This window comes from Oncorhynchus tshawytscha, linkage group LG08, assembly GCF_018296145.1.
Source record: "Oncorhynchus tshawytscha isolate Ot180627B linkage group LG08, Otsh_v2.0, whole genome shotgun sequence".
Lineage (NCBI taxonomy): Eukaryota > Metazoa > Chordata > Actinopteri > Salmoniformes > Salmonidae > Oncorhynchus > Oncorhynchus tshawytscha.
In genome coordinates this window covers 68964728-68991071 of record NC_056436.1, presented here as the reverse complement: position 1 = coordinate 68991071, position 26344 = coordinate 68964728, and the positions used below count along the sequence as shown (strand labels likewise).

The window sequence follows — 26344 nt, the reverse complement described above, 5'->3', positions numbered from 1 at the left end:
AGGTTACAGGAGACCACAACCCTACAGATTATCTCTCACCCCCAACAGAGGAGGAGAGATCTAGGGGTCTGAAGATGTGGGGGTATTATGACCCCTCACGCCCATGGTAAATCTTAGGCCACAGACAACATTCCTTTGTCCTCTCACTATGGAGAACCAGCCTCAGAACATTAAACATGCAATAAAGGGACTTTGGAACAATGGTTTCCGTCAGCCACAATGGTGGTCATGACGATAGATGGAATATGAAAATGTATATCATTTTTGTTTTGTTATTAGGTTATTAGATGACATTATTACAAAAACATTGTAACTGTAAGAGTTTTCCTAGGATATGCTTGGTGTTTATACATGGTACGTTGTGTGGAAAATGTCCAAATCAAAGAGAATGTTTTGGTAAAGAAGTTAGTTGTCTAAAATGAGATTTGAGTAAAATCTAGACCTTGCCTCAAACCTCTTGGTGTTAGGGGGCAGTATTTTCATTTTTGGAAAAAAACGTTCCCGTTTTAAACGGGATATTTGGTCAGGAAAAGATGCTGGAATATGCATATAATTGACAGCTTTGGATAGAAAACACTCTAACGTTTCCAAAACTGTAAAGATATTGTCTGTGAGTATAACAGAACTGATGTTGCAGGCGAAAGCCCGAGAAAAATCCAATCCGGAAGTGCCCCAGGTTTTGAAAGCGCTGCGTTCCAATGACTCCCTATATGGCTGTGAATGTACCATCAACGAGCTTACGCTTTCTACGTATTCCCCAAGGTGTCTACAGCATTGTGAAGTAGTTTTACGCATTTCTGTTGAAGAATAGTCGTATGGGGGCACATTGCGTAAGTGGTCATATGGTGGCTCTGAGAGAGATTCTCGCGTAAAGTGCAGAGGTAGCCATTACTCCAATCGGTCCTAGAGAAAAAGGAATTGTCCCGACGGATATATTATCGAATAGATATTAGAAAAACACCTTGAGGATGGATTCTAAGCAACGTTTGCCATGTTTCTGTCGATATTATGGAGCTAATTTGGAATATTTTTCAGCGTTGTGGTGACCGCAATTTCCGGGCGATTTCTCAGCCAAACGTGAAGAACAAACGGAACTATTTCGCCTACAAAAATAAGCTTTTGGGAAAAAATTAACTTTGGCTGTTTACCTGGGAGTCTCGTGAGTGAAAACATCCGAAGTTCATCAAAGATAAACGATTTAATTTGATTGCTTTTCTGATTTCTGTGACAAGTTTGCCTGCTGCTAGCAAGGCATAATGCTATGCTAGGCTATGATAAACTTACACAAATGCTTATCTAGCGTTGGCTGTAAAGCATATTTTGAAAATCTAAGATGACAGGGTGATTAACAAAAGGCTAAGCTGTGTTCCAATATATTTCCATTGTGATTTTCATGAATAGGAATATTTTCTAGGAAGATTTATGTCCGTTGCGTTATGCTAATTAGTGTCAGATGATGATAACGGTCCCGTTCACGGGCTGGGCATCATTACAGGTTAACTTGGTACGTCCAGAGAATTGCCCTAAAGGCAGATACGCCCACTTCTGACCCGAGGGTATAAGACATGAGAGCTAAGAATTAACAGATCAGACTAAGTGACCCGAGCTGCAGCCAAGGTCTAAAAAGTCAACAAACCCAAAACTCAACCCAAGGTTGAAGACAAAGAAATCTTTTTCTACCCGTGCTACCGATGAGTAGCTGTGTCTAAACGGGTGAATTCAAGCCGGACCACCTAACCTCCACTCTCCATCGAATCGTGGTATCTGCACTGTTTCATTCCTACGCTGTGAGCTCTGAGCTACAGAGCTGTCTGTCCTCAGAAGACCCCTCCCAGAGCAAGGGCAAGGAATCAGACCAAAAGGACACTGACATCGTGAGGACGATCAGACAGTTGCGCCGGAGAAATGCGTCATTAAGAAGCCTAAACGACCCACGCGGAGCTTCCCATCTGAGACATCCCACACGTAATTCCATCATTATATTCTGACCCATGAGAGTGGCAGTTCGGGGCATGGCTAGGGTTAAAATAAGCATAGCTGACAAATGCACCCAAATGTATATTTCTCTCGTGTACTTTCTCTTTTTCTCTCTCTTTTAAATCCCCATTTTGGGTGACACGCGCCATAGTGTGTTGGCCCGTTATACTAAGTTTTAATCAATAGCCTAGACTGTGTGTTGTGTATGTGTATCTTTTATCATAATTTTAGCTTTCTAGTAAATAAATACTCAACTAAGATTGGTGTGGTACGAACTCATTGGTGAGACCCGGGTCCGTGCAGATTCCCGGATTATGCGACATTCAGAATGAGATTGTAGAGGAAACTGATTAATTAGTGACTGTTGTAAAATCGATATTCTTTGAATTAATTTGGGAAATAGAAACTCAATAAACCTAATTTTCCCATGGTGCCCCAGGTTAATGAGTTAATAATTGCTTGATTCATTTAATCACGCAATTAGAAACTTTTAATCATTTGATGAGCAACAGTCGTCACATTAACTAATACAACGTCACGACACAGCTCAGGGATTTGATCTTGCAACCTTTTGGATACTAGTCCAACGCTCTAACCACTAAGTTACCTGCCTGCCGAAGAGATGGCAAATAGGAGTGGCAATATCGTCTGCTATCATCCTCAGAAATGTTTCATTCAAGTTGTCAGGCCCGTTGGCTTGTCATTGTTAATAGACAACAATAATTATTTCAACTCTTCAACACTCACTTTACGGAATTTAAAAATTACAATGCTTGTCTTTCATAATTTGGTCAGTTATGCATGGATGTGTACGTTCAGAATGTGCTGATCTTGCTGATGAAAAATGTATCAAAGTAGTTGCCAATATCAGTGGGTTTTGTGATGAATGACTTTGTTTTGTAGTACATTAGTTAATGGCAATGGAATCCTCTTGAATGGTACAACTGCAGCTGAATGGTGGTTTCAGAGTGATGAATGCAAGGCCTTCGTAAAGAATCTCAGACTACGAGTGCTGATCTAGGAGAAGTTTAGCCTTTTAGATCATAATGAATAAGATTACAAGGACCGGGGGGACCTGATCTTAGATCAGCACTCTTAATCTGAGAGACTTTATGAATATAGGCTCAGATTGTGGTTTAGCTCAGTATCCGTGTGGGGTAAATGGATTTCATATACAGTACATATGGTAATATTACCTATTTTGATCAACAAAATGATCAAGGGAATGGCATGCCAACCATAATCATTCTCTTTCTAAAGGTTTTATGATGATTTCACAGATGAGTGCGTTCTCACACCAACCGACCAAGTAACACAGTGATGTGTGTCAGTGACGAGTGGCCGACAGATAGTGTAATGTATGACGGATGCAGGATGAGAAATTAAGCTGCTATCATCTGGAGTGACTGCAGCTAAGATTGATGGCTCATATTTGTTGAATGGCAGCGGGGCCAACATAAAGGATTATTGCTAGTTTTGCAACCCCAGGCCCCTTTCATACACACACACACACACACACACACACACACACACACACACACACACACACACACACACACACACACACACACACACACACACACAAACAGACGTTCAATAATGTGTGTGAAAGCATACAGTGAAAACACATTCCCATATCTCCCTCTTTATGCCATGTTTATGTAAATTATAGTTCCTCACAGAGCACTGGGAAATTACTAAACCCTAAAGGGCCCCAAGAATTCTGAACGAAAGCATCTGTTGACAGTGCAAAGAAAACACTCTTTAGTAGAAAGATACAGAGGAGTTGTGGTGGGTAATGTTATTGTTGTGGCTGTTTAGCTGTTTCTCCTCAGTCCTTCATATCTCTCTCTGTATGTATCTATCTCCTGTACCAGACATGTACAGGCTAGAGCTGGCTGGTGGACTGGGAGCCATCCTGCTGCTACTGGGAGTCTTCACGGCCATCTACAAGTGCTACAACGTGGAGATCATGCTCTGCTACCGGAGGCACTTTGGGAGTGACGAGACAGAGGACGGTGAGTGTTTGTTACCTGGGGCTGGGCTGGGCGTGTCCTACATGGCCAGCTCTGGGCCTATACCCCTCCCCTGAGAGCCAGTGTAAGTCTCAGAGTAGGAAAAATGTCAGCGGCCCGGAGACTGTGACAGAAGCCATTTTCTCACCGTATTAAGGATTCACCCAAGTGAAAATGATGTGCTTGAAATTCACAAGAACTACAGCCGGTGCTCTGACCCTTATTTTAGTGACGCAGGCTGAATTCAGAATAAATTCCCATTCTGACCACTTATCCCATAGTTGTCTGTATCCACACTGCTTTGTTTTAGGATTTAAGTTTCACGATTTTATGACATGGTTGGTCACCTTCTAGGATAGAGCCCCTTGCTTACAGTCACAATAGAGACATACTTTTGTTGTTAAACAACTATTTCATTTCATACTCACATTTGTCTTGAATTGTCATTTGATAACAAAAAACAGTCTCTCTGTCTTTGGTCTCTTCACCCACAGACAACAAGGAGCATGATGCCTATCTGTCCTACACAAGAGTTGAGCTGGATTCCATGGACAGGGGCTCCAGTGAAGAGGAGCAGTTTGCTCTGGAGATCCTCCCAGATGTTCTGGAGAAACACTACGGATACAAGCTCTTCATCCCCGACCGGGACCTCATCCCCACCAGTCACAGCAGTGAGTGATCCCCCGCTTCATCCATCCTCCATCACGGTCCCTCATGGTAGAGCTTCTCCCTGATGCCCAGAATTCAGTTGACTGTCAAGAGGAATCGCTTCTGGCTGTCTTCCTTCTGCCATTGCCTCACATTCAGAGAAAGAAAAGACAATCTATATGAGGTGGTGTGTGTTGTGGTGTGTTTTTGTGGGCCTGCATATCTGTCAATGCTGGATCTCCACAAGCCTTCCAGGCAGCTACTCTATTCTTTATTGGTGTTGGCATCTTACTTGAGAGTGGTGTCAAATAGTTACATGTGTGGTAAAGGCAGAGAGGAAATTAAATTCAGCAACTGCAGTTGTGTTTTACCAGAATTTTACATAAGCTTGATATGTGTCAATTCACCTTGGTTTTCCTCTTTACACACAGTCAAAGGTGCACGCACGTGAGCTAACACTCTCTTTCTCTCTCACACACACACACACTCACCAAGCCCCAACAGACACATACAGATTGGCCCAACAAACATATCCCTACATGGATGTCATTTTGCCCTATACAAAAAATATATACATTATGCTCCCTCCTTGCCCCCCAAATAACTTCGAAACTAATGTCCATTCCTTGCATAATTTAACATGCGGTGCATCCAAAATAAATCCCGAACTGCTTAGGCTGGTGCAAGCCATACTTCCAGAAATGCACTGCTTTCTACATCTATTTACTCATAGGCACACCATGGGGCTCAGTAGGGTGTATTGATAGTTGGGAAATTGCTGCATAGGTAATGAATTATAGAGAAGTGTTCAGTTCACTGAGAGGCAGTCTGCCATCATTAATACCAACACATTTACAGATCAGGACAACATAACCAAATGACAATGTGTTTAAACACCTAATTTGTTCAGAAAGATAAAATATTGAGGCGAGAGAGAGGGGGGTGGAGGGGAGAGAGCGAGAGAGTGAGAGAGGGGGTGGGGAGAGAGAGGGAGTAACAGGTTCACTGGTGCTTAATTGTATTAATTGATTTACATAATCATCAGCAAATGAAAAAAATGTGTGATAAAAAAATAAAAAAGCGCTCCAGCTCAGTCCCGCTCTTACAAATTGTATTATTTATGCACTGCAAATTGACCGTGAAATTGGAATGTGTTGTTGCTCTTCCATCATTCATTTTGTTAGGAACTGGCAAGAGATGAAAGGAAGAGCATATCAAATCAAATCCACCGACATCGCCAAGGCAGGGTTAACATAATATGTGTGCCTATGTCATTACTAATTAAACATCTGTATGTCAATTAATATAATGTATGTAAACATTGTAACAATATTAATCTTTTTGACCATATTTGAACTCTGTTAGCATAGAGCCTCTGTATTACGGTCAAAAAAGGCAACAACATTAATATATTCCCCAAAATCCTATATTCACCTCCTGTCTGGAGTCTGGACACCCCTGGTACTGTACATACAGTGCCTTCAGAAAGTATTCATACCCCTTGATTTATTCCAAATACTTTGTAGAATGACCTTGGCGGTGATAACAGCTGTGAGTCTTTCTTTCTACAGTGCCTTGCGAAAGTATTCGGCCCCCTTGAACTTTGCGACCTTTTGCCACATTTCAGGCTTCAAACATAAAGATATAAAACTGTATTTTTTTGTGAAGAATCAACAAGTGGGACACAATCATGAAGTGGAACGACATTTATTGGATATTTCAAACTTTTTTAACAAATCAAAAACTGAAAAATTGGGCGTGCAACATTATTCAGCCCCTTTACTTTCAGTGCAGCAAACTCTCTCCAGAAGTTCAGAGAGGATCTCTGAATGATCCAATGTTGACCTAAATGACTAATGATGATAAATACAATCCACCTGTGTGTAATCAAGTCTCCGTATAAATGCACCTGCACTGTGATAGTCTCAGAGGTCCGTTAAAAGCGCAGAGAGCATCATGAAGAACCAGGAACACACCAGGCAGGTCCGAGATACTGTTATGAAGAAGTTTAAAGCCGGATTTGGATACAAAAAGATTTCCCAAGCTTTAAACATCCCAAGGAGCACTGTGCAAGCGATAATATTGAAATGGAAGGAGTATCAGACCACTGCAAATCTACCAAGACCTGGCCGTCCCTCTAAACTTTCAGCTCATACAAGGAGAAGACTGATCAGAGATGCAGCCAAGAGGCCCATGATCACTCTGGATGAACTGCAGAGATCTACAGCTGAGGTGGGAGACTCTGTCCATAGGACAACAATCAGTCGTATATTGCACAAATCTGGCCTTTATGGAAGAGTGGCAAAAAGAAAGCCATTTCTTAAAGATATCCATAAAAAGTGTTGTTTAAAGTTTGCCACAAGCCACCTGGGAGACACACCAAACATGTGGAAGAAGGTGCTCTGGTCAGATGAAACCAAAATTGAACTTTTTGGCAACAATGCAAAATGTTATGTTTGGCGTAAAAGCAACACAGCTCATCACCCTGAACACACCATCCCCACTGTCAAACATGGTGGTGGCAGCATCATGGTTTGGGCCTGCTTTGCTTCAGCAGGGACAGGGAAGATGGTTAAAATTGATGGGAAGATGGATGGAGCCAAATACAGGACCATTCTGCAAAAGACCTGAGACTGGGACGGAGATTTGTCTTCCAACAAGACAATGATCCAAAACATAAAGCAAAATCTACAATGGAATGGTTCAAAAATAAACATATCCAGGTGTTAGAATGGCCAAGTCAAAGTCCAGACCTGAATCCAATCGAGAATCTGTGGAAAGAACTGAAAGCTGCTGTTCACAAATGCTCTCCATCCAACCTCACTGAGCTCGAGCTGTTTTACAAGGAGGAATGGGAAAAAGTCCAGTCTCTCGATGTGCAAAACTGATAGAGACATACCCCAAGCGACTTACAGCTGTAATCGCAGCAAAAGGTGGCGCTACAAAGTATTAACTTAAGGGGGCTGAATAATTTTGCACGCCCAATTTTTCAGTTTTTGATTTGTTAAAAAGTTTGAAATATCCAATAAATGTCGTTCCACTTCATGATTGTGTCCCACTTGTTGTGGATTCTTCACAAAAAAATACAGTTTTATATCTTTATGTTTGAAGCCTGTAATGTGGCAAAAGGTCGCAAAGTTCAAGGGGGCTGAATACTTTCGCAAGGCACTGTATATATGCGTAAACATTGGTATACTGTGATCTATAAGGCCATTTTGGAAAAACTGCCACTTTCTCTCTGTTCATCTTTGATAAGGTCAGAAAATAACTTCCAGTTACGGTCTCACTCCTACTTACTTTTAACGGTTCCTAAAATCAGAACAGATCATGGCAAAAAGTGTTTCAGCTGCAGCTCTGTGGTCCTGGAATTCTCTCCAGACCAGCTTGAAACTCCAGGATCTTGTTTACTTGGAGTTTAAAACTTTGGTTGACTCACATGTTACTGGGGAATGTGATTGTGATTAGCACTTGATGCGGTAGTACAGGTCATTAATTTTTGATCTATGATGCTTGTATGTTTCTGTAATTGAAATGTATGTGCATCTACGTCCCACATTTGTTTCATGCTGTGTCTAAGTTGTTACAGTATGTCTGATATTTGTCTCAAACATTGTTCCCCCCTGCTGCTGTCTTGGTTGGAGCAGGTCTCTCTTGAAAAATTGATGTTATCTCAATGAGTCTAACCTGGACAAATAAGGTTAAATAAAAACATTTAAAAGTCTCTAAGAGCTTTGAACACCTGGAATGTATAATAATTCTTCAAGCTCTGTCAAGGTGGTTTGTTGATCATTACTAGACAACCATTTTCAAGTCTTGCCATAGATTTTCAAGCTGATTCAAAGCTGTAACTACACCACTCAGGAACATTCAATGTCGTCTTGCTAAGCAACTCCAGTGTATATTTGGCCTTGTGTTTTAGGTTATTGCCCTGCTAAAATGTGAATTTGGGAGACAAGCAGACTGAACCAGGTTTTCCTCTAGGATTTTACCTGTGCTTAGCTCTATTCTTTTTCTTTTAATCCTAAAAAAACTCCCTAGTCCTTGCCGATGACAAGCATACCCATAACATGATGCAGCTGTAACGGATGTGAAACGGCTAGCTAGTTAGCGGTGGTGCGCGCTAAATAGCATTTCAATCGGTGACATCACTTGCTCTGAGACATTGAAGTAGTGGTTCCCCTTGCTCTGCAAGGGCCGTGGCTTTTGTGGAGCGATGGGTAACGATGCTTCGTGGGTGACTGTTGTTGATGTGTGCAGAGGGTCCCTGGTTCGCGCCCGGGTATGGGTGAGGGGGCGGTCTAAAGTTACACTGTTACACAGCCACCACCACGCTATGAAAAGTGGTAGTCAGTGATGTGTTGTGTTGGATTTTTATAAGCGTAACGCTTTTTATTCAGGACATAAAGTACATTTCTTTGCCACATTTTTTGGTGCCTTATGCCTTATTGCAAACAGTGCCTTATTGCAAACAGGATGCATGTTTTGGAATAATTGTATTCTGTACAGACTTCCCTCTTTTCACACTGTCATTTAGGTTACTATTGTGGAGTAACTACAATGATCCGTACTCAGTTTTCTCCTATCACAGCCATTAAACTCTAGAACTGTTTTAAAGTCACCATTGGCCTCATGGTGAAATCCCTGAGCGGTTTCTTTGTTCCCCGATAACTGCGCTTGGAAGGACGCCTCAATCATTGTATTGACTGGGTGTATTGATACACCATCCAAAGTGTAATGAATAACTTCACCATGCTTAAAGGGATATTCAATGTCTGCTTTTATACCCATCTACCAATAGGTACCCTTCTTTGTGATCCATTGGAAAACCTCCCTGGTCTTTGTGGATGCATCTGTAATTTAAAATTCACAGCTTAACTGAAGAACCTTAAAAATAATTGTATATGTGAGGTACAGAGATGAGGTAGTCATTCAAAAATCATGTTAAACACTATTGCACACAGTAAGTCCATGCAACTTATTATGTGACTTTTATGTGTTAAGCAAATCTTTACTCCTGAACATATTTAGGCTTGCTATAACGAAGGGGTTGAATACTTATTGACACAAGACATTTCAGCTTTTCATTTGTATTTCCTTTGTTTAAACAAATTCTGAAAACGAAATTCCACTCTGACATTATGAGTGTTTTGTGTAGGCCACTGACACAAAATCTCAATTTAATCCATTTTAAATTCAGGCTTTAACACAACAACATGTGGAATAAGTCCAAGGATGGAAATACTTTATGAAGGCAGGGTAGCCTAGTGGTTAGAGCGTTAGACTAGTAACTGGAAAGTTGCAAGTTCAAACCCCCGAGCTGACAAGGTACAAAATCTGTCGTTCTGCCCCTGAACAACCCACTGTTCCTAGGCCGTCATTGAAAATAAGAATTTGTTCTTAACCGACTTGCCTAGTTAAATAAAGGTACAATTTAAATAAATGTACCCCTGATATTTACAGTTGAAGTGTACATACACCTTTACCAAATACATTTAAATTCAGTTTTTCACAATTCCTGACATTTAATCCTAGTAAAATCCCACCTAATTTTAAGAATGTATTATTTTATTTCTCCTTTATTTAACCAGGTAAGCTAGTTGAGAACAAGTTCTCATTTACAACTGTGACCTGGACAAGATAAAGCAAAGCAGTGCGACAGAAACAACAACACAGAGTTACACATGGAATAAACAAACGTACAGTCAATAACACAATAGAAAAAAAGAAAGTCTACATACAGTGTGTGCAAATGGAATGAGTTAAGGCAATAAATAGGCCATAGTAGCAAAGTAATTACAATTTAGCAGATTAACACTGGAGTGATAGATGAGCAGATGATGATAAGCAGATGATGGTGTGTCCGTAGTGATACTGGTGTGCAAAAGATCAGCAAAGTATATAAAAACAATATGGGGATGAGGTAGGTAGATTGGGTGGGCTATTTACAGATGGACTATGTACAGCTGCAGCGATCGGTTAGCTGCTCAGATAGCTGATGTTTAAAGTTGGTGAGGGAAATGTAAGTCTCCAGCTTCAATCCAAGATGGCGTAGCAGTCAGTCGTCTTTGTCCTGTCGTGTCCCTTGTATATATCGTTTTACATCCTTTTCGTCGCATATCCTTTAAAATATTTTGCTAAACCTCAACATCTAAATACTCTCCTGCAACCCGCCTCATCCAATGTGGCGTGGATCTGCTTCTTTTTTTCCTAAAGTATTTATATTTACTTCGGATCTAGAATCCCTCAAATGAAGCTAGCCAGCTAACTACCAGCTATCAGTCAGCAAACCATTGCCAGCGGTCATCAGCTAACCTTCAGCTCGGAAAGCTCTCGTCAGTTCGAACAACGTGACTCTAACCAGAGCATAACGGACCTGTTATTTTTATCCCCGGATTCCTACCGCAAACTGAACATTTTAATCTGGATCTTCACAACTAGCTAACAGCAATCCTGGATGACTACTCATGGCTAGCGTTTCCATCCCAGAGCAAGTACAAATTAGCTTGAAGCTAGCCCGGCCAGGGCTCCTGTGCTACCACCGAAGTATACTCCTGGGCTACAATATCCGGACCCCTTCTACAGCCGGTACGGGGCATGGAACCCCGCAGATCCCCTACGACTGGAATACCGACATAATCTGCCCGAGGACTCCCAACAGGCCCCTCAGGCGCGACGCCCGCTGAAGGCCCATTATGCTAACCAGCCAGGCCTGCTAGCTACCTAGAGCTACTTGGAACCCTACTAATTCCACGACTGGTCTATCGACGTCACCGCACGAAGTGGCAAAATCAGACTTACCCCAATCGCGACGTCCCCCAAAGGCTTACTTTCTATCCCCGGCTATCTGCTTGCTTGCTAACCCAGTCGGCTAACTGCTAGCTTGTCTGCCCGGTCTGCTAACTGCTAGCCCCTGCTAACTGCTTGCTAACCCGGCCTACTAACTGCTAACTTACCCCAGTCTACTAACTGCTAGTTTACCTGCCCGGTCTGTAACTGCTAGCCCATGCTAACTGCTTGCTTGCTAACCCGGCCTGCTAACTGCTAGCTTGCCCCGGTCTACTAGCTGCTAGCTTGTTTAGCCCCGGCCTACTAACTGTTAGCTTGTTAGCATCAGCCTGCTAACTGTCTGAATCGCTGTGTCCCAAGCCAGCCCAACCACTGGACCCATATGTTCACTTGGCTGTGCATGTCTCTCTCTAATATCAATATGCCTTGTCCATTACTGTCCTGGTTAGTGATTACTGTCTTATTTCACTGTAGAGCCTCTAGCCCTGCTCAATATGCCTTAACCAACCATGTTGTTCCACCTCCTACATATGCGATGACATCACCTGGTTTAAACATCTCTAGAGACGATATCTCTCTCTTCATTACTCAATGCCTAGGTTTACCTCCAATGTACTCACATCCTACCTTACCTTTGTCTGTACACTATGCCTTGAATCTATGCTATCGTGCCCAGAAACCTGCTCCTTTTACTCTCTGTACTGAATGTGCCTGACGGCCAGTTCGTATAGTCTTTAGCCGTACCCTTATCCTACTTCTCCTCTGTTCCTCTGGTGATGTGGAGGTTAATCCAGATCCTACAGTGCCTAGCTCCACTCCCACCCCACAGGTGCTCTCATTTGTTGACTTCTGTAAACATAAAAGCCTTGGTTTCATGCATGTTAACATTAGAAGCCTACTCCCTAAGTTTGTTTTACTCACTGCTTTAGCACACTCTGCCAACCCAGATGTCTTAGCCATGTCTGAATCCTGGCTTAGGAAAACCAACAAAAACCTTGACATTTCCATTCCTAACAATAACGTTTTCTGCCAAGATAGAACTGCCAAAGGGGGCGGTGTTGCAATCTACTGCAGAGATAGTAATATAGAACTCTGCAGGCTATCTAAGTCTGTACCCAAACAATTTGAGCTTCTACTTCTAAAAATTCACCTGTCCAGAAACAAGTCTCTCACTGTTGCCACTTGCTATAGACCCCCCTCTGCCCCCAGCTGTGCCCTCGATACCATATGTGAATTGATTGCCCCCATGTATCTTCTGAGCTCGTGCTACTAGGTGACCTAAACTGGGACATGCTTAACACCCCGGCCATCCTACAAACTAAGCTTGATGCCCTCAATCTCACACAAATTATCAATGAACCTACCAGGTACGACCCCAAATCAGTAAACACGGGCACCCTCATAGATGTCATCATAACTAATTTGCCCTCCAAATACACCTTTGCTGTTTTCAATCAAGATCTCAGCGATCACTGCCTCATTGCCTGCATCCGTAATGGGTCTGCGACCAAACGACCACCCCTCATCACTGTCAAACGCTCCCTGAAACATTTCTGCGAGCAGGCCTTTCTAATCGACCTGGCCGGGGTATCCTGGAATGACATTGACCTCATCCCGTCAGTAGATGATGCCTGGCTATTCTTTAAAAGTGCTTTCCTCACCATCTTAAATAAGCATGCCCCTCTCAAAAAATGTAGAACTAGGAATAGATATAGTCCTTGTTTCACTCCAGACCTGTCTGCCCTTGACCAGCACAAAAACATCCTGTGGCGTTCTGCATTAGCATCGAATAGCCCCTGTGATATGCAACTTTTCAGGGAAGTCAGGAACAAATATACACAGGCAGTTAGAAAAGCTAAGGCAAGCTTTTTCAAACAGAAATTTGCACCCTGTAGTATTAACTCAAAAAAGTTCTGGGACACTATAAAGTCCATGGAGAATAAGAGCACCTCCTCCCAGCTGCCCACTGCTCTGAGGCTAGGAAACACTGTCACCACCGATAAATCCACTATAATTGAGAATTTCAATAAGCATTTCTCTACGGCTGGCCATTCTTTCCACTTGGCTACCCCTACCCGGGTCAACAGCCCGGCACCCTCCACAGCAACCCGCCAAAGCCCCCACCATTTCTCCTTTACCCAAATCCAGATAGCTGATGTTCTGAAAGAGCTGCAAAATCTGGACCCCTACAAATCAGCCGGGCTAGACAATCTGGACCCTCTCTTTCTAAAAATATCTGCCGAGATTGTTGCAACCCCTATTACTAGCCTGTTCAACCTCTCTTTCGTATCGTCTGAGATTCCCAAAGATTGGAAAGCTGCCGAGGTCATCCCCCTCTTCAAAGGGGGTGACACTCTAGACCCAAACTGCTACAGACCTATATCCATCCTACCCTGTCTTTCAAAGGTCTTCGAAAGCCAAGTTAACAAACAGATTACTGACCATTTCGAATCCCACCATACCTTCTCCGCTATGCAATCTGGTTTCAGAGCTGGTCATGGGTGCACCTCAGCCACGCTCAAGGTTCTAAACGACATCATAACCACCATCGATAAGAGACATTACTGTGCAGCCGTATTCATCGACCTGGACAAGGCTTTCGACTCTGTCAATCACAACATTCTTGTTGGCAGACTCGACAGCCTTGGTTTCTCAAACAATTGTCTCTCCTGGTTTACCAACTACTTCTCTGATAGAGTTCAGTGTGTCAAATCGGAGGGACTGTTGTCCGGTCCTCTGACAGTCTCTATGGGTGTGCCACAGCGTTCAATTCTCGGGCCGACTCTCTTTTCTGTATACATCAATGATGTTGCTCTTGCTGCTGGTGATTCTCTGATCCACCTCTACGCAGACGACACCATTCTGTATATATCTGGCCCCTCCTTGGACACTGTGTTAACTAACCTCCAGACAAGCTTCAATGCCATACAACTCTCCTTCCGTGTCCTCCAACTGCTCTTAAACGAAAGTAAAACTAAATGCATGCTATTCAATCGATCACTGCCCACACCTGACTGCCCGTCCAGCATCACTACTCTGAACGGCTCTGATTTAGTATACGTGGACAACTACAAATTCCTGGGTGTCTGGTTAGACTGTAAACTCTCCTTCCAGACTCACATTAAGCATCTCCAGTCCAAAATTAAATCTAAAATCGGCTTCCTATATCGCAACAAAGCATCCTTCACTCATGCTGCCAAACATACCCTCGTAAAACTGAAGAGAATGATTTATTTTGGCTTTTATTTCTTTCATCACATTCCCAGTGGGTCAGAAGTTTACATACACTCAATTAGTATTTGGTAGCATTAACTTTAAATTGTTTGACATGGGTCCAACGTTTCGGGTAGCCTTCCACAAGCTTCCCACAATAAGTTGGATGATTTTTGGCCCATTCCTCCTGACAGAGCTGGTGTAACTGAGTCAGGTTTGCAGGCGTCCTTGTTCACACAAGCTTTTTCAGTTCTGCCCACAAATTTTCTATAGGATTGAGACCAGAGCTTTGTGATGGCCACTCCAACACCTTGACTTTGTTGTCCTTAAGCTATTTTGACACAACTTTGGAAGTATGCTTGAGGTCATTGTCCATTTGCAAGATCCATTTGCGACCAAGCTTTAACTTTAACTTGTCTTGAGATGTTGCTTCAATATATCCACATAATTTTCCTGCCTCATGATGCCATCTATTTTGTGAAGTGCACCAGTCCCTCCTGCAGAAAAGCACTCCCACAACATGATGCTCCCACCCCCGTGCTTCACGGTTGGGATTGTGTTCTTCGGGCTTGCAAGCCTCCCCCTTTTTCCTCCAAACAAAACGATGGTCATTATGGCCAAAGAGTTCTATTTTTGTTTCATCAGACCAGAGGACATTTTTCCAAAAAGTACGATCTTTGTCCCCATGTGCAGTTGCAAACCATAGTCTGGCTTTTTTATGGCGGTTTTGGAGCAGCGGTTTTGGAGCAGAGGCTTCTTCCTTGCTGAGTGGCTTTCAAGTTATTGGACCATAATTTGCAAATAAATTAATAAAAAATCCTACAATGTGATTTTCTGGATTTTTTTTCTCATTTTGTCTGTCATAGTTGAAGTGTCCCTATGATGAAAATTACAGGCCTCTCTCATCTTTTGAAGTTGGAGAACTTGCACAATTGGTGGCTGACTAAATACCTTTTTGCCCCACTGTGTATATATATATATATATATATACACACACAGTGGGGCAAAAAGGTATTTAGGTAAAAAGGTATATATATATATATATATATATATATATATATAGTTGAATCTGTTCGGGATTTGTCCATGAAAACACCACAGCAGTAGATCAATACCCATACTCGATGAGACTTGGGGCCCTGCGGTAAAAACAACACATAGCAAATGATTGAGCTTCTACCCTGCTACCCTACTAGGCTACTACCCTACTACCCTGCTACACTGCTACCCGGCTACCCTTCTACCCTGTTACCCCGGCAAGTGTATACTTTATCATGTTTATCATGATCCATACTGTTTTACCCACTTCATATGTATATACTATATTCTAGTCATGGCTCATCATATATAACTACTGCTGTACACACCTTTTCTATTCATATACTGTCCATACTGTCTATACATTGAATTATTTTGTATTGTTAGATATTATTGCACTGTTGGAGGTGGAAACTTAAGCATTTTGCTCCACCTGCAGTAACATGTACAAAATACTGTGTGTGCGCATCCAATAACATTTAATTTAATTTAAATTGATTTAGCTGCTTATCATTGGCCTCATTATTTCTCCACTACATTGTTCAAGTTCCAAGTAAGGAGAAAGGATCTAATTTGTGAGTAGGCTGCTCACTGTGCTCAGGCAGAGGACTGTTTTCATTCTGCTGCTAATACATCCATATTGAAAAGCTGTGACACGCTATCTTTCGTCATAAGCCTGGAATATCATGATAGACCGTCTCAAACTCCTATAGCCCTGGTGGCTGATAGCTTTCCCCCACACAGTTGTGGTCCTCCACACAGTTGTGGTCCCCCACACCACTGAGGTCCCCCACACCGCTGATGACCACCACACCGCTGAGATCCCCCACACCACTGAGATCCCCCACTCCACTGAGGTCCCCCACACCACTGATGACCACCACACCGCTGAGATCCCCCACAGCACTGAGATCCCCCACACCACTGATATCCCCCACTCCAATGAGGTCCCCCTCACCACTGAGGACCCCCACACCCCTGAGTTCCCCACACCACTGAGTTCCCCCACTCCAATGAGGTCCCCCTCACCACTGAGGACCCCCACACCGCTGAGTTCCCCTCACCACTGAGGACCCCCACACCGCTGAGTTCCCCACACCACTGAGTTCCCCACACCGCTGAGTTCCCCACACCACTGAGTTCCCCACACCACTGAGTTCCCCACTCCGCTGAGGTCCCCCACACCGCTGAGTTCCCCCACTCCGCTGAGGTCCCCCACACCGCTGAGTTCCCCCTCACGACTGAGTTCCCCACACCACTGAGTTCCCCCACTCCGCTGAGGTCCCCCACACCGCTGAGTTCCCCACTCCGCTGAGGTCCCCCACACCGCTGAGTTCCCCCTCACGACTGAGTTCCCCACACCACTGAGTTCCCCCACTCCGCTGAGGTCCCCCACACCGCTGAGTTCCCCACTCCGCTGAGGTCCCCCACACCACTGAGTTCCCCCACTCCGCTGAGGTCCCCCACACCACTGAGTTCCCCACTCCGCTGAGGTCCCCCTCACCACTGAGTTCCCCCACTCCAATGAGGTCCCCCTCACCACTGAGTTCCCCACTCCGCTGAGGTCCCCCACACCGCTGAGTTCCCCTCACCACTGAGTTCCCCCACACCGCTGAGTTCGCCCTCACCACTGAGGTCTCCCACACCGCTGAGTTCCCCCTCACCACTGAGGTCCCCCACACCGCTGAGTTCCCCCTCACCACTGAGGTCCCCCACACCGCTGAGTTCCCCCTCACCACTGAGGACCCCCACTCCGCTGAGGTCCCCCACACCACTGAGTTCCCCTCACCACTGAGGTCCCCCACACCGCTGAGTTCCCCCTCACCACTGAGTTCCCCACACCGCTGAGTTCCCCTCACCACTGAGGTCCCCCACACCGCTGAGTTCCCCCTCAACACTGAGGTCCCCCACACCGCTGAGGTCCCCCACACCACTGAGTTCCCCCACTCCGCTGAGGTCCCCCACACCACTGAGTTCCCCCTCACCACTGAGGTCCCCCACACCGCTGAGTTCCCCTCACCACTGAGGACCCCCACTCCGCTGAGGTCCCCCTCACCACTGAGGTCTCCCACACCGCTGAGTTCCCCCTCACCACTGAGGTCCCCCACACCGCTGAGTTCCCCCACACCGCTGAGTTCCCCCTCACCGCTGAGTTCCCCCTCACCACTGAGGACCCCCACTCCGCTGAGTTCCCCCACTCCGCTGAGGTCCCCCACACCGCTGAGGTCCCCCACTCCGCTGAGGTCCCCCACACCACGGAGTTCCCCACTCCGCTGAGGTCCCCCTCACTGCTGAGGTCCCCCACACCGCTGAGTTCCCCCTCACCACTGAGGACCCCCACTCCGCTGAGGTCCCCCACACCGCTGAGTTCCCCACACCGCTGAGGTCCCCCACTCCGCTGAGTTCCCCCACACCGCTGAGGTCCCCCACTCCGCTGAGTTCCCCACACCGCTGAGTTCCCCCACTCCGCTGAGGTCCCCCATGCCGCTGAGGTCCCCCACACCGCTGAGGTCCCCCACTCCGCTGAGTTCCCCCTCACCGCTGAGGACCCCCACTCCGCTGAGGTCCCCCACACCGCTGAGTTCCCCCACTCCGCTGAGGTCCCCCACACCGCTGAGTTCCCCACTCCGCTGAGGTCCCCCACACCGCTGAGTTCCCCCACTCCGCTGAGGTCCCCCACTCCGCTGAGGTCCCCCACACCGCTGAGTGCCCCCACTCCGCTGAGGTACCCCACTCCGCTGAGGTCCCCCACACCGCTGAGGTCCCCCACTCCGCTGAGGTCCCCCACACCGCTGAGGTCCCCCACTCCGCTGAGGTCCCCCACTCCGCTGAGGTCCCCCACACCGCTGAGGTCCCCCACACCACTGAGGTCCCCCACACCGCTGAGTTCCCCACACCGCTGAGTTCCCCCACTCCGCTGAGGTCCCCCACACCGCTGAGTTCCCCCACTCCGCTGAGGTCCCCCACACCGCTGAGGTCCCCCACACCACTGAGGTCCCCCACACCACTGAGGACCCCCACTCCGCTGAGGTCCCCCACACCGCTGAGTTCCCCCACTCCGCTGAGGTCCCCCACACCGCTGAGGTCCCCCACACCGCTGAGGTCCCCCACATAACACATTCTTCAGCTGAAGCCGCTGTCTCTTAATATGTGTATTTATTTATAAGTGAGTAATACTACACGATCCTATATGTTTAATCTTTCATATTTTAAGCCACATTGATTAAGCTGCAGGGGCATAAGGAATGACGTTTCAAATGCAAATTGGTTCTGAGTAATATTTCGTTAGAATGGATCAGACTTAACTCCCTCTTTAGACTACATTGTCTGCTGCCAAAGGGGAAGTGTGGTAGTTTTCTTTTATAGCCTTCTATGTTCAGGGGGTTTATTCTTAAATACCAACTGTATTAAGCACAGTGTGGACATTATGCTGTGTAAAGGAAGTTCAAGATCAGCACCAAGAAATGCTGTTTTAGTCTACTTTATGTTTTTACTTCTTGAGATCTCTGTTATAATGCTATCTAATGTGATTAGGCCTTATATTGACTTTCTGTCAACTGATTTAGCTATGAGGCTAATTAATACAGTAAAGGTCTACTTTGAGCATGTGCAGTAGGAGGTGAAGGTGGGGCACGATTTGTGTGGTGACACTGGTGCCTGTGGTGGTGCTTGGTGTCAGGGAAGGGAGCTGAAAGGCTGTATGGGTTGGGGGTGTGGTGGTGGAGCAGTGTGTGTAGTGTTGGGGTGGGAGGTGGAGGAGGGCCGATGTGTGATGTGACACATGCAGGTGTAAAAGACAGGACCCCTGCAGAGGAAGGCAGGACACTGTGGACAGTGATGTGACACTGCGGATTCCATTTACCTCTTTATACCTCTTTCTCTCTCTCTCTCTCAAATAAATTCAAGGAGCTTTATTCTCATGGGAAACACGTTTACATTGCCAAAGCAAATGAAATGGATTATAAAAAGTTAAATCAAATGTGAACAGTAAATATTACACTTACACAAGTTCCAAAAGAATAAAGACATTTCAAATGTCATATTATGTCTATATACAGTGTTGTAGCGATGTGCAAATTGTTAAAGTACAAATGGGAAAATAAATAAGTATAGGTTGTATTTACAATGGTGTTTGTTCTTCACTGGTTGCCCTTTTCTTGTGGCAACATGTCACAAATCTTGCTGCTGTGATGGCACACTGTGGTAGTTCACCAAGTAGATGTGGGAGTTTATCAAAATTGGATTTGTTTTCTAATTCTTTGTTGGTTTATGTAATCTGAGAGAAATAAGTGTCTCTAATGTGGTCATACATTTGGCAGGAGGTTGGGAAGGGCAGATCAGTTTCCACATCATTTCCTGGGCAGTGTGCACATAGCCTGCCTTTCTCAATGGTAAGGCTATGCTCACTGAGTCTTTACATAGTTTAGGGCCAAATAGCATTCAGAACAACATATTGTCAGCTCGGGATTCAATTTAGCAACCTTTCGGTTACTGACCCAACACTCTAACCACTAGGCTATCTGCGGTTTGGAAATCACTTCATTTTAAGTGGATGTAGAATTTAACGTCTCTTTTCTGGATTTTGACAATTAGCGGGTATCAGCCTAATTCTGCTCTTCATGCATTATTTGGTGTTTTGTATTGTACACAGAGGATATTTTATCAGAATTCTGCATGCAGTGTTTGTCCCATTTTGTGAATTCTTGGTTGGTGAGTGGACCCCAGACCTCACAACCGTAAAGGGCAATGGGTTCTAGAACTGATTTAAGTATTTTTAGCCAGATCCCCAAAAAAGTATTTAACAGGTAAGTTGACTGAGAACACATTCTCAGCAACAATCTGGGGAATAGTTACAGGGGTGGGGGTAGGAATGAGCCAATTGTACATTTGGGATGATTAGGTGGCCATGATGGTCAGATTGGGAATTTAGCCAGGACACCAGGGTTAACACCCCTACTCTTACAATAAGTGCCATGGGATCTTTAGTGACCACAGTGAGTCAGAACAGCCATTTAACATCCCATCTGAAAGACAGCAACCTACACAAGTCTCCAATCACTGCCCTGGGTCATTGGGATATTTTTTTAGACCAGAGGAAAGGGTGCCTCCTACTGGCCCTCCACACCACTACCAGCAGCACCTGGTCTCCCATCCAGGGATTGACCAGGACCAATCCTGCTTGGCTTCTGAAGCAAGCCAGCAGTGGGATGCAGAGTGGTATGCTGCTGGCTAATTGATAGGTCAAATCTTATGTTCTTTTTGATGGCATAAAATGCCCTTCTTGCCTTGTCTCTCAGGTTGTTCACAGCTTTGTGGAAGTTACTTGTGGCGCTGATGGTTAGGCCGTGGTATGTATCGTTTTTTCTGTGCTTAGGGAAACTGTCTTGATGGAATTTGTATTTGTGATCCTAGCAACTGGACCATTTTTGGTCTGACAGAATCTTTGCAGAAGATCTAGATGCTGCTGTAGGCCATCCTCGGTTGGTGACTGAAGCACCAGATCATCAGCAAACAGTAGATATTTGACTTCAGATTCTAGTAGGGTGAGGCCGGGGGCTGCAGACTGTTTTAGTGCCCTCACCAATTTGTTGATTTACATGTTGAAGAGGGTGGGGCTTAAGCTGCACACCCCACGGCCCGATGTAAATGGATTTTATAATGTTGTATGTTTTTCCCCCAACACCAATTTCCATCAATTTGTATAGCAGACCCTCGTGCCAAATTGAGTCAAAAGCTTTTTGAAGTCAACAAAGCATAAGACTTTGCCTTGTTTTGGTTTGTTTGTTTGTCAATTAGGGTGTGCAGGGTGAATATGTGGTCTGTCGTACGGTAATTTGGTAAAAAGCCAATTTGACATTTGCTCAGTACATTGTTTTCACTGAGGAAATGTACAAGTCTGCTGTTAATGATAATGCAGAGGATTTTCCCAAGGTTGCTGTTGACGCATATCCCACGGTAGTTATTGGGGTTAAATTTGTCTCCACTTTTGTGGATTGATGTTATCAGTCCTTGGTTCCAAGAATTTGGGGAAGATGCCAGAGCTGAGGATGATGTTAAAGTGTTTAAGTATAGGCAATTGTAATTTGTGGTCTGTATATTTTATAATTTCATGTAGGATACTATCAACACCACAGGACTTTTTGGGTTGGAGGGTTTATGTAACAGTTCTCTTTAGTTGAAGGAGAGGCAGACCAAAATGCAGCGTGATGATGATTCATGTTTGTTTAATAAAGGAAAACTATACATGAATAAACTACAAAAACAATGAAATGTGAAAACTCAAAACAGCCCTATCTGGAGCAAAACACAGAGACAGGAACAATCACCCACAAACACACAGTGAAACCCAGGCTACCTAAATATGGTTCCCAATCAGAGACAATGACTAACACCTGCCTATGATTGAGAACCATATCAGGCCAGACATAGAAATAGACAAACAAGACAACCAACATAGAATGCCCACTCAGATCACACCCTGACCAACCAAAACATAGAAACATACAAAGCAAACTATGGTCAGGGTGTGACAGTTTATATTTTGTCCTGAAGTTCATTCAATCTAATAGGAGAATCTAGTGGGTTCTGGTAGTCTTTAATAGCTGATTTGTAATTGTATATTTTTTTGTTCTTTGTTATAGAGCCACAAAGATTGGAGAGGTGGTTTATCCACATCTCCATTTTGGATAGATAACTCTTTGTGTGGTTTGTTTAGTGTGTTCCAATTTTCTCTGAAGTGGTTAGATTCTATGGATTATATTGAACTGATTTCTGACATGCTGTTCCTTCTTTTTCCATAGTGTATTTCTGTATTGTTTTAGTGTTTCACCATAGTGAAGGCATAGACTCAGATTTTCTGTACCTCTATGTTTTTGGTTGGATATGTTTCTCAATATCTTTCTTAGGTTTTTACATTCTTCATCAAATCGTTTGATAGGGAAGCTGAGAGGTCAAATACACTGATTGAATTTGTTTTTGCCTAATTGTTTTTTGGTAGGTTTCTACGCTACTTTCCTTCCATCCGTAGCATTTCTTAATATTGTGCAGTTCTTTTGGCTTTGATGCCTTATGATTGAGTATTGCTCTGTTCAGGTAGACTGTGATTTTGCTGTGATCTGATAAGGGTGTCAGTGGGCTGACTGTGAACGCTCTGAGAGACTCTGGGTTGAGGTCAGTGATAAAGTAATCTACAGTACCTCTGCCAAGGGATGAGCTGTTGGTGTACTACTATAGGAGTCTCCTCAAAGCCTACCATTGACCATGTACAGACCCAGCGTGCGACATAGCTGCAGGAGTTGTTTTGTCTTAGTTGTGGGGGGGGGGCATATTTGGAAGGGAATACTGTCACCTCTAGGTAGGTGTTTGTCCCCCTGTGTGCTGAGAGTGTCAGGTTCTTGTCCAGTATAGGTCGCCACAGACTTCTACATGTCCCTGGGCCTGTAAATGGTTGATTTCCCCCTCTCACAATTGGCCCAGCGTCATCCGGTTTAGGGTTTGCAGCAAGGACCTCAACATGACAGCTGCAGGCCATCATTGTAAATACAAATTTGTTCTTAACTGACTTGCCTAGTTAAATAAAGGTTCAATAAAAAATAAATATAGGTGGCACACATGATGACATTTTTCTCTGTTGAGATAATTTCCTTATTCATTTCTAGCCAGCGATCCAGAAAATGTTCCTGTTTTGACTAATTTAATAGAGTGGTCAGGTCTGTTCTATACCAAATTAGCATATCCCCTGAGTCTCTTCCCTGTTTCACACCTGGTAGTTTGGTGGATGGGACTACCAGTTCTCTGTAACCTAGAGGGCAACCGGTGGGTCCGTCTCCTCTATATCCTCTTGTAGGATGACAATGTCCGTATTTCCTTTTTTTGTGTTTTTTAAAGTTTTTAAAATTTATTTTACCCCTTTTTCTCCCCAATTTCATGGTATCCAATTGTTTTAGTAGCTACTATCTTGTCTCATCGCTACAACTCCCGTACGGGCTCGGTGAGACGAAGGTTGAAAGTCATGCGTCCTCCGATACACAACCCAACCAAGCCGCACTGCTTCTTAACACAGCGCGCATCCAACCCGGAAGCCAGCCGCACCAATGTGTCAGAGGAAACACCGTGCACCTGGCAACCTTGGTTAGCGTGCACTGTGCCCGGCCCACCACAGGAGTCGCTGGTGCACGATGAGACAAGGACATCCCTACGGGCCAAGCCCTCCCTAACCCGGACGACGCTAGGCCAATTGTACGTCGCCCCACGGACCTCCAGGTCGCAGCCGGTTACGACAGAGCCTGGGCGCAAACCCAGAGTCTCTGATGGCACAGCTGGCGCTGCAGTACAGTGCCCTTAACCACTGCGCCACCCGGGAGGCCTCAATGTCATATTTCATATTTCCAATGTGTTTGGTGAAGTCTTGGTTCCTGCTCTTTAGGCCAAAGGCAGATGACCTCAGACCTTGTATATTCCAGGATGAGATAGTAAACGTGTTGTGTTCCATAGTGTCTAGTGCTGTTTTTTGTGTGGTTTAGGCCCAGACCATTACAGTAGTTGTGAGCAGAGCATGTTGAGCGTCTCATACATACCTCTTAGGTTGCAGGATGGGGCTTGGGGCGGTGCATTAGTAGGGCTTGGGCCTGTTGCTCTGCTGATGGCCTTTTCATATGTGCAGCTGTCATGTTGAGGTCCTTGCTGCAGTGGCGGGGGGCAGAAGAGGCCTGATCTGGGGGAGCCTATATAGGGTGTGGCCAGCCAGGGTTTGTTTGGGGTGGTCTCAGCTGGCTGGGGTATAGCTCTGGGCGGGGTGTCTGTTGCTCCTTTGTGAGGTGCTGGGGCTATGGTTGAGGCAGATGTCCTTCAGGGTCCTGGAAAAAGTTGGGATTGCTGCCTTGTAGAGGTGGACCTGGTCGTAAAGGCTGTTCAAGTCCAGGGTGAAGTTGCGCACCAGGTATACATTAGGTTTTGAGAAACAGTCTGGCAAAATTCTTGCATTCACCTGCTGTATGGTGGCAGGGTGAAAGTATTTTTGTGGTAGCAGGGTGGAGGTAACCACTTGTGCGTTGAGGAAAGGGGAAGAAGCTTTTTAAATCAGTCCCTTGAGTGCTGTTGCCACCCTACCCTGCTGGGTCCTCAGGTCATTTGTGTCCGTGTGGATTATGATGTGGCTGGGGGATCCTAGTCTGTCCTCTGACAACAGCTCCAGGGCATGCCTAGCGTTTGGGCACCAGAGTTTAGCCAGTTTGTGTTTGGGAAAAAGTATTTGCCATTTGAGTCAATGAGGAGCACAATCTGTGGGTTTTGTGTGTCCTCGGTGGATGTGGGGGGGTTGTCAGGAGGGCTATTGGGGGAGCTGACAGGAGGGCTGTTAGGAGTGGGTGGGGTCTGTTGGGTTGGTGGGTCCTGTGTTGTCTGTCCCATTGTGGTGTTGAGGTTGTGGTCCGGGTCCGTGTCTGAGGTGGGCTGTTCTGCTGGCTTGTCTGAGGGAGTGTCCTGCTCTCTGTCACACCTCAGCTTTCTGACCTCGTCCTTCAGTGCCATGTGTGCCTCTTTAAGTTCTCTCACCTCAGTCCGTAGAGCAGCCAGCTCTCTCAGACAGCCGTCCATCTCCACCTTCTGCCCTCTGGGTTTTGTTGGGAGGGTGTTGTTGTGCTGGTCTGCTGGGCTTGTGAGCTTGACTATCCTCGTCTGCAGGATAGTTTGAAGAGGTGTGATCAGACTCACTCAGGGTGGGGGAGTTTTCACAGAGAGAGAGATTTACCTGCTGTGCTCTCTCTCTTTGATCCCATAAAAGCCCTGCTGGAACTGCATGAGGATTCCCTGCACCATCACTGTCCCATACTTGTACATGTTGACAGAGGTTGTTTCGATTTCCTCAATGTCTAGTATTCTGAGTTTCCACCCTGGGCCAATACCCTCTCTCTGGACGTAGGGGTAGTGTGCTCTTATAGCGCTGTGCCATGCCAGGGGATGGTCTGAGTGGAAAATTAAGTTGCTTACGTTTTACATTCACCTCTTTATAGAAGTCAGCAAATTGTGTCTCTGGATTGTTTTTCACTTTATATATTCACTTTATATATTATCTACCTCATTTGCTTTGGCAATGTTAACACATGTTTCCCATGCCAATAAAGCCCTTGAATTGAATTGAATTGAATTGAATTGTTATTGGTGCTTCTAAGGCCTCTGCATTTGGGGGGGAGGGGTTGTGAAACTCTCCTGCCAATGTTGGGCTCAAGAGTTTTCACACATCTGACTTCACACTTCAGTGCTAATTGAAGGTGCCACCAGGTCTGTTCTGTCCTAGCAGCTTGGTAGCTTAGTATATTTATTTACTTAGCTTTATACAGTGCCTTGCGAAAGTATTCGGCCCCCTTGAACTTTGCGAACTTTTGCCACATTTCAGGCTTCAAAAATAAAGATATAAAACTGTATTTGTTTGTGAATAATCAACAACAAGTGGGACACAATCATGAAGTGGAACGACATTTATTGGATATTTCAAACCTTTTTAACAAATCAAAAACTGAAAAATTGGGCGTGCAACATTATTCAGCCCCTTTACTTTCAGTGCAGCAAACTCTCTCCAGAAGTTCAGTGAGGATCTCTGAATGATCCAATGTTGACCTAAATGACTAATGATGATAAATACAATCCACCTGTGTGTAATCAAGTCTCCG

The 26344-nt window shown here is 45.0% G+C and overlaps 1 protein-coding gene across 1 annotated transcript in view; it reads left to right on the top strand.

The window, feature by feature from the left end:
• LOC112256032 (X-linked interleukin-1 receptor accessory protein-like 2) overlaps nt 1–26344 on the top strand; it is a 424604-nt gene that overhangs the window by 392484 nt on the left and 5776 nt on the right. The window contains exons 9-10 of the mRNA XM_024428971.2: nt 3855–3995; nt 4487–4663. Coding sequence (XP_024284739.1) covers nt 3855–3995; nt 4487–4663 — 318 coding nt within the window. The remainder of the gene's footprint in view (nt 1–3854; nt 3996–4486; nt 4664–26344) is intronic.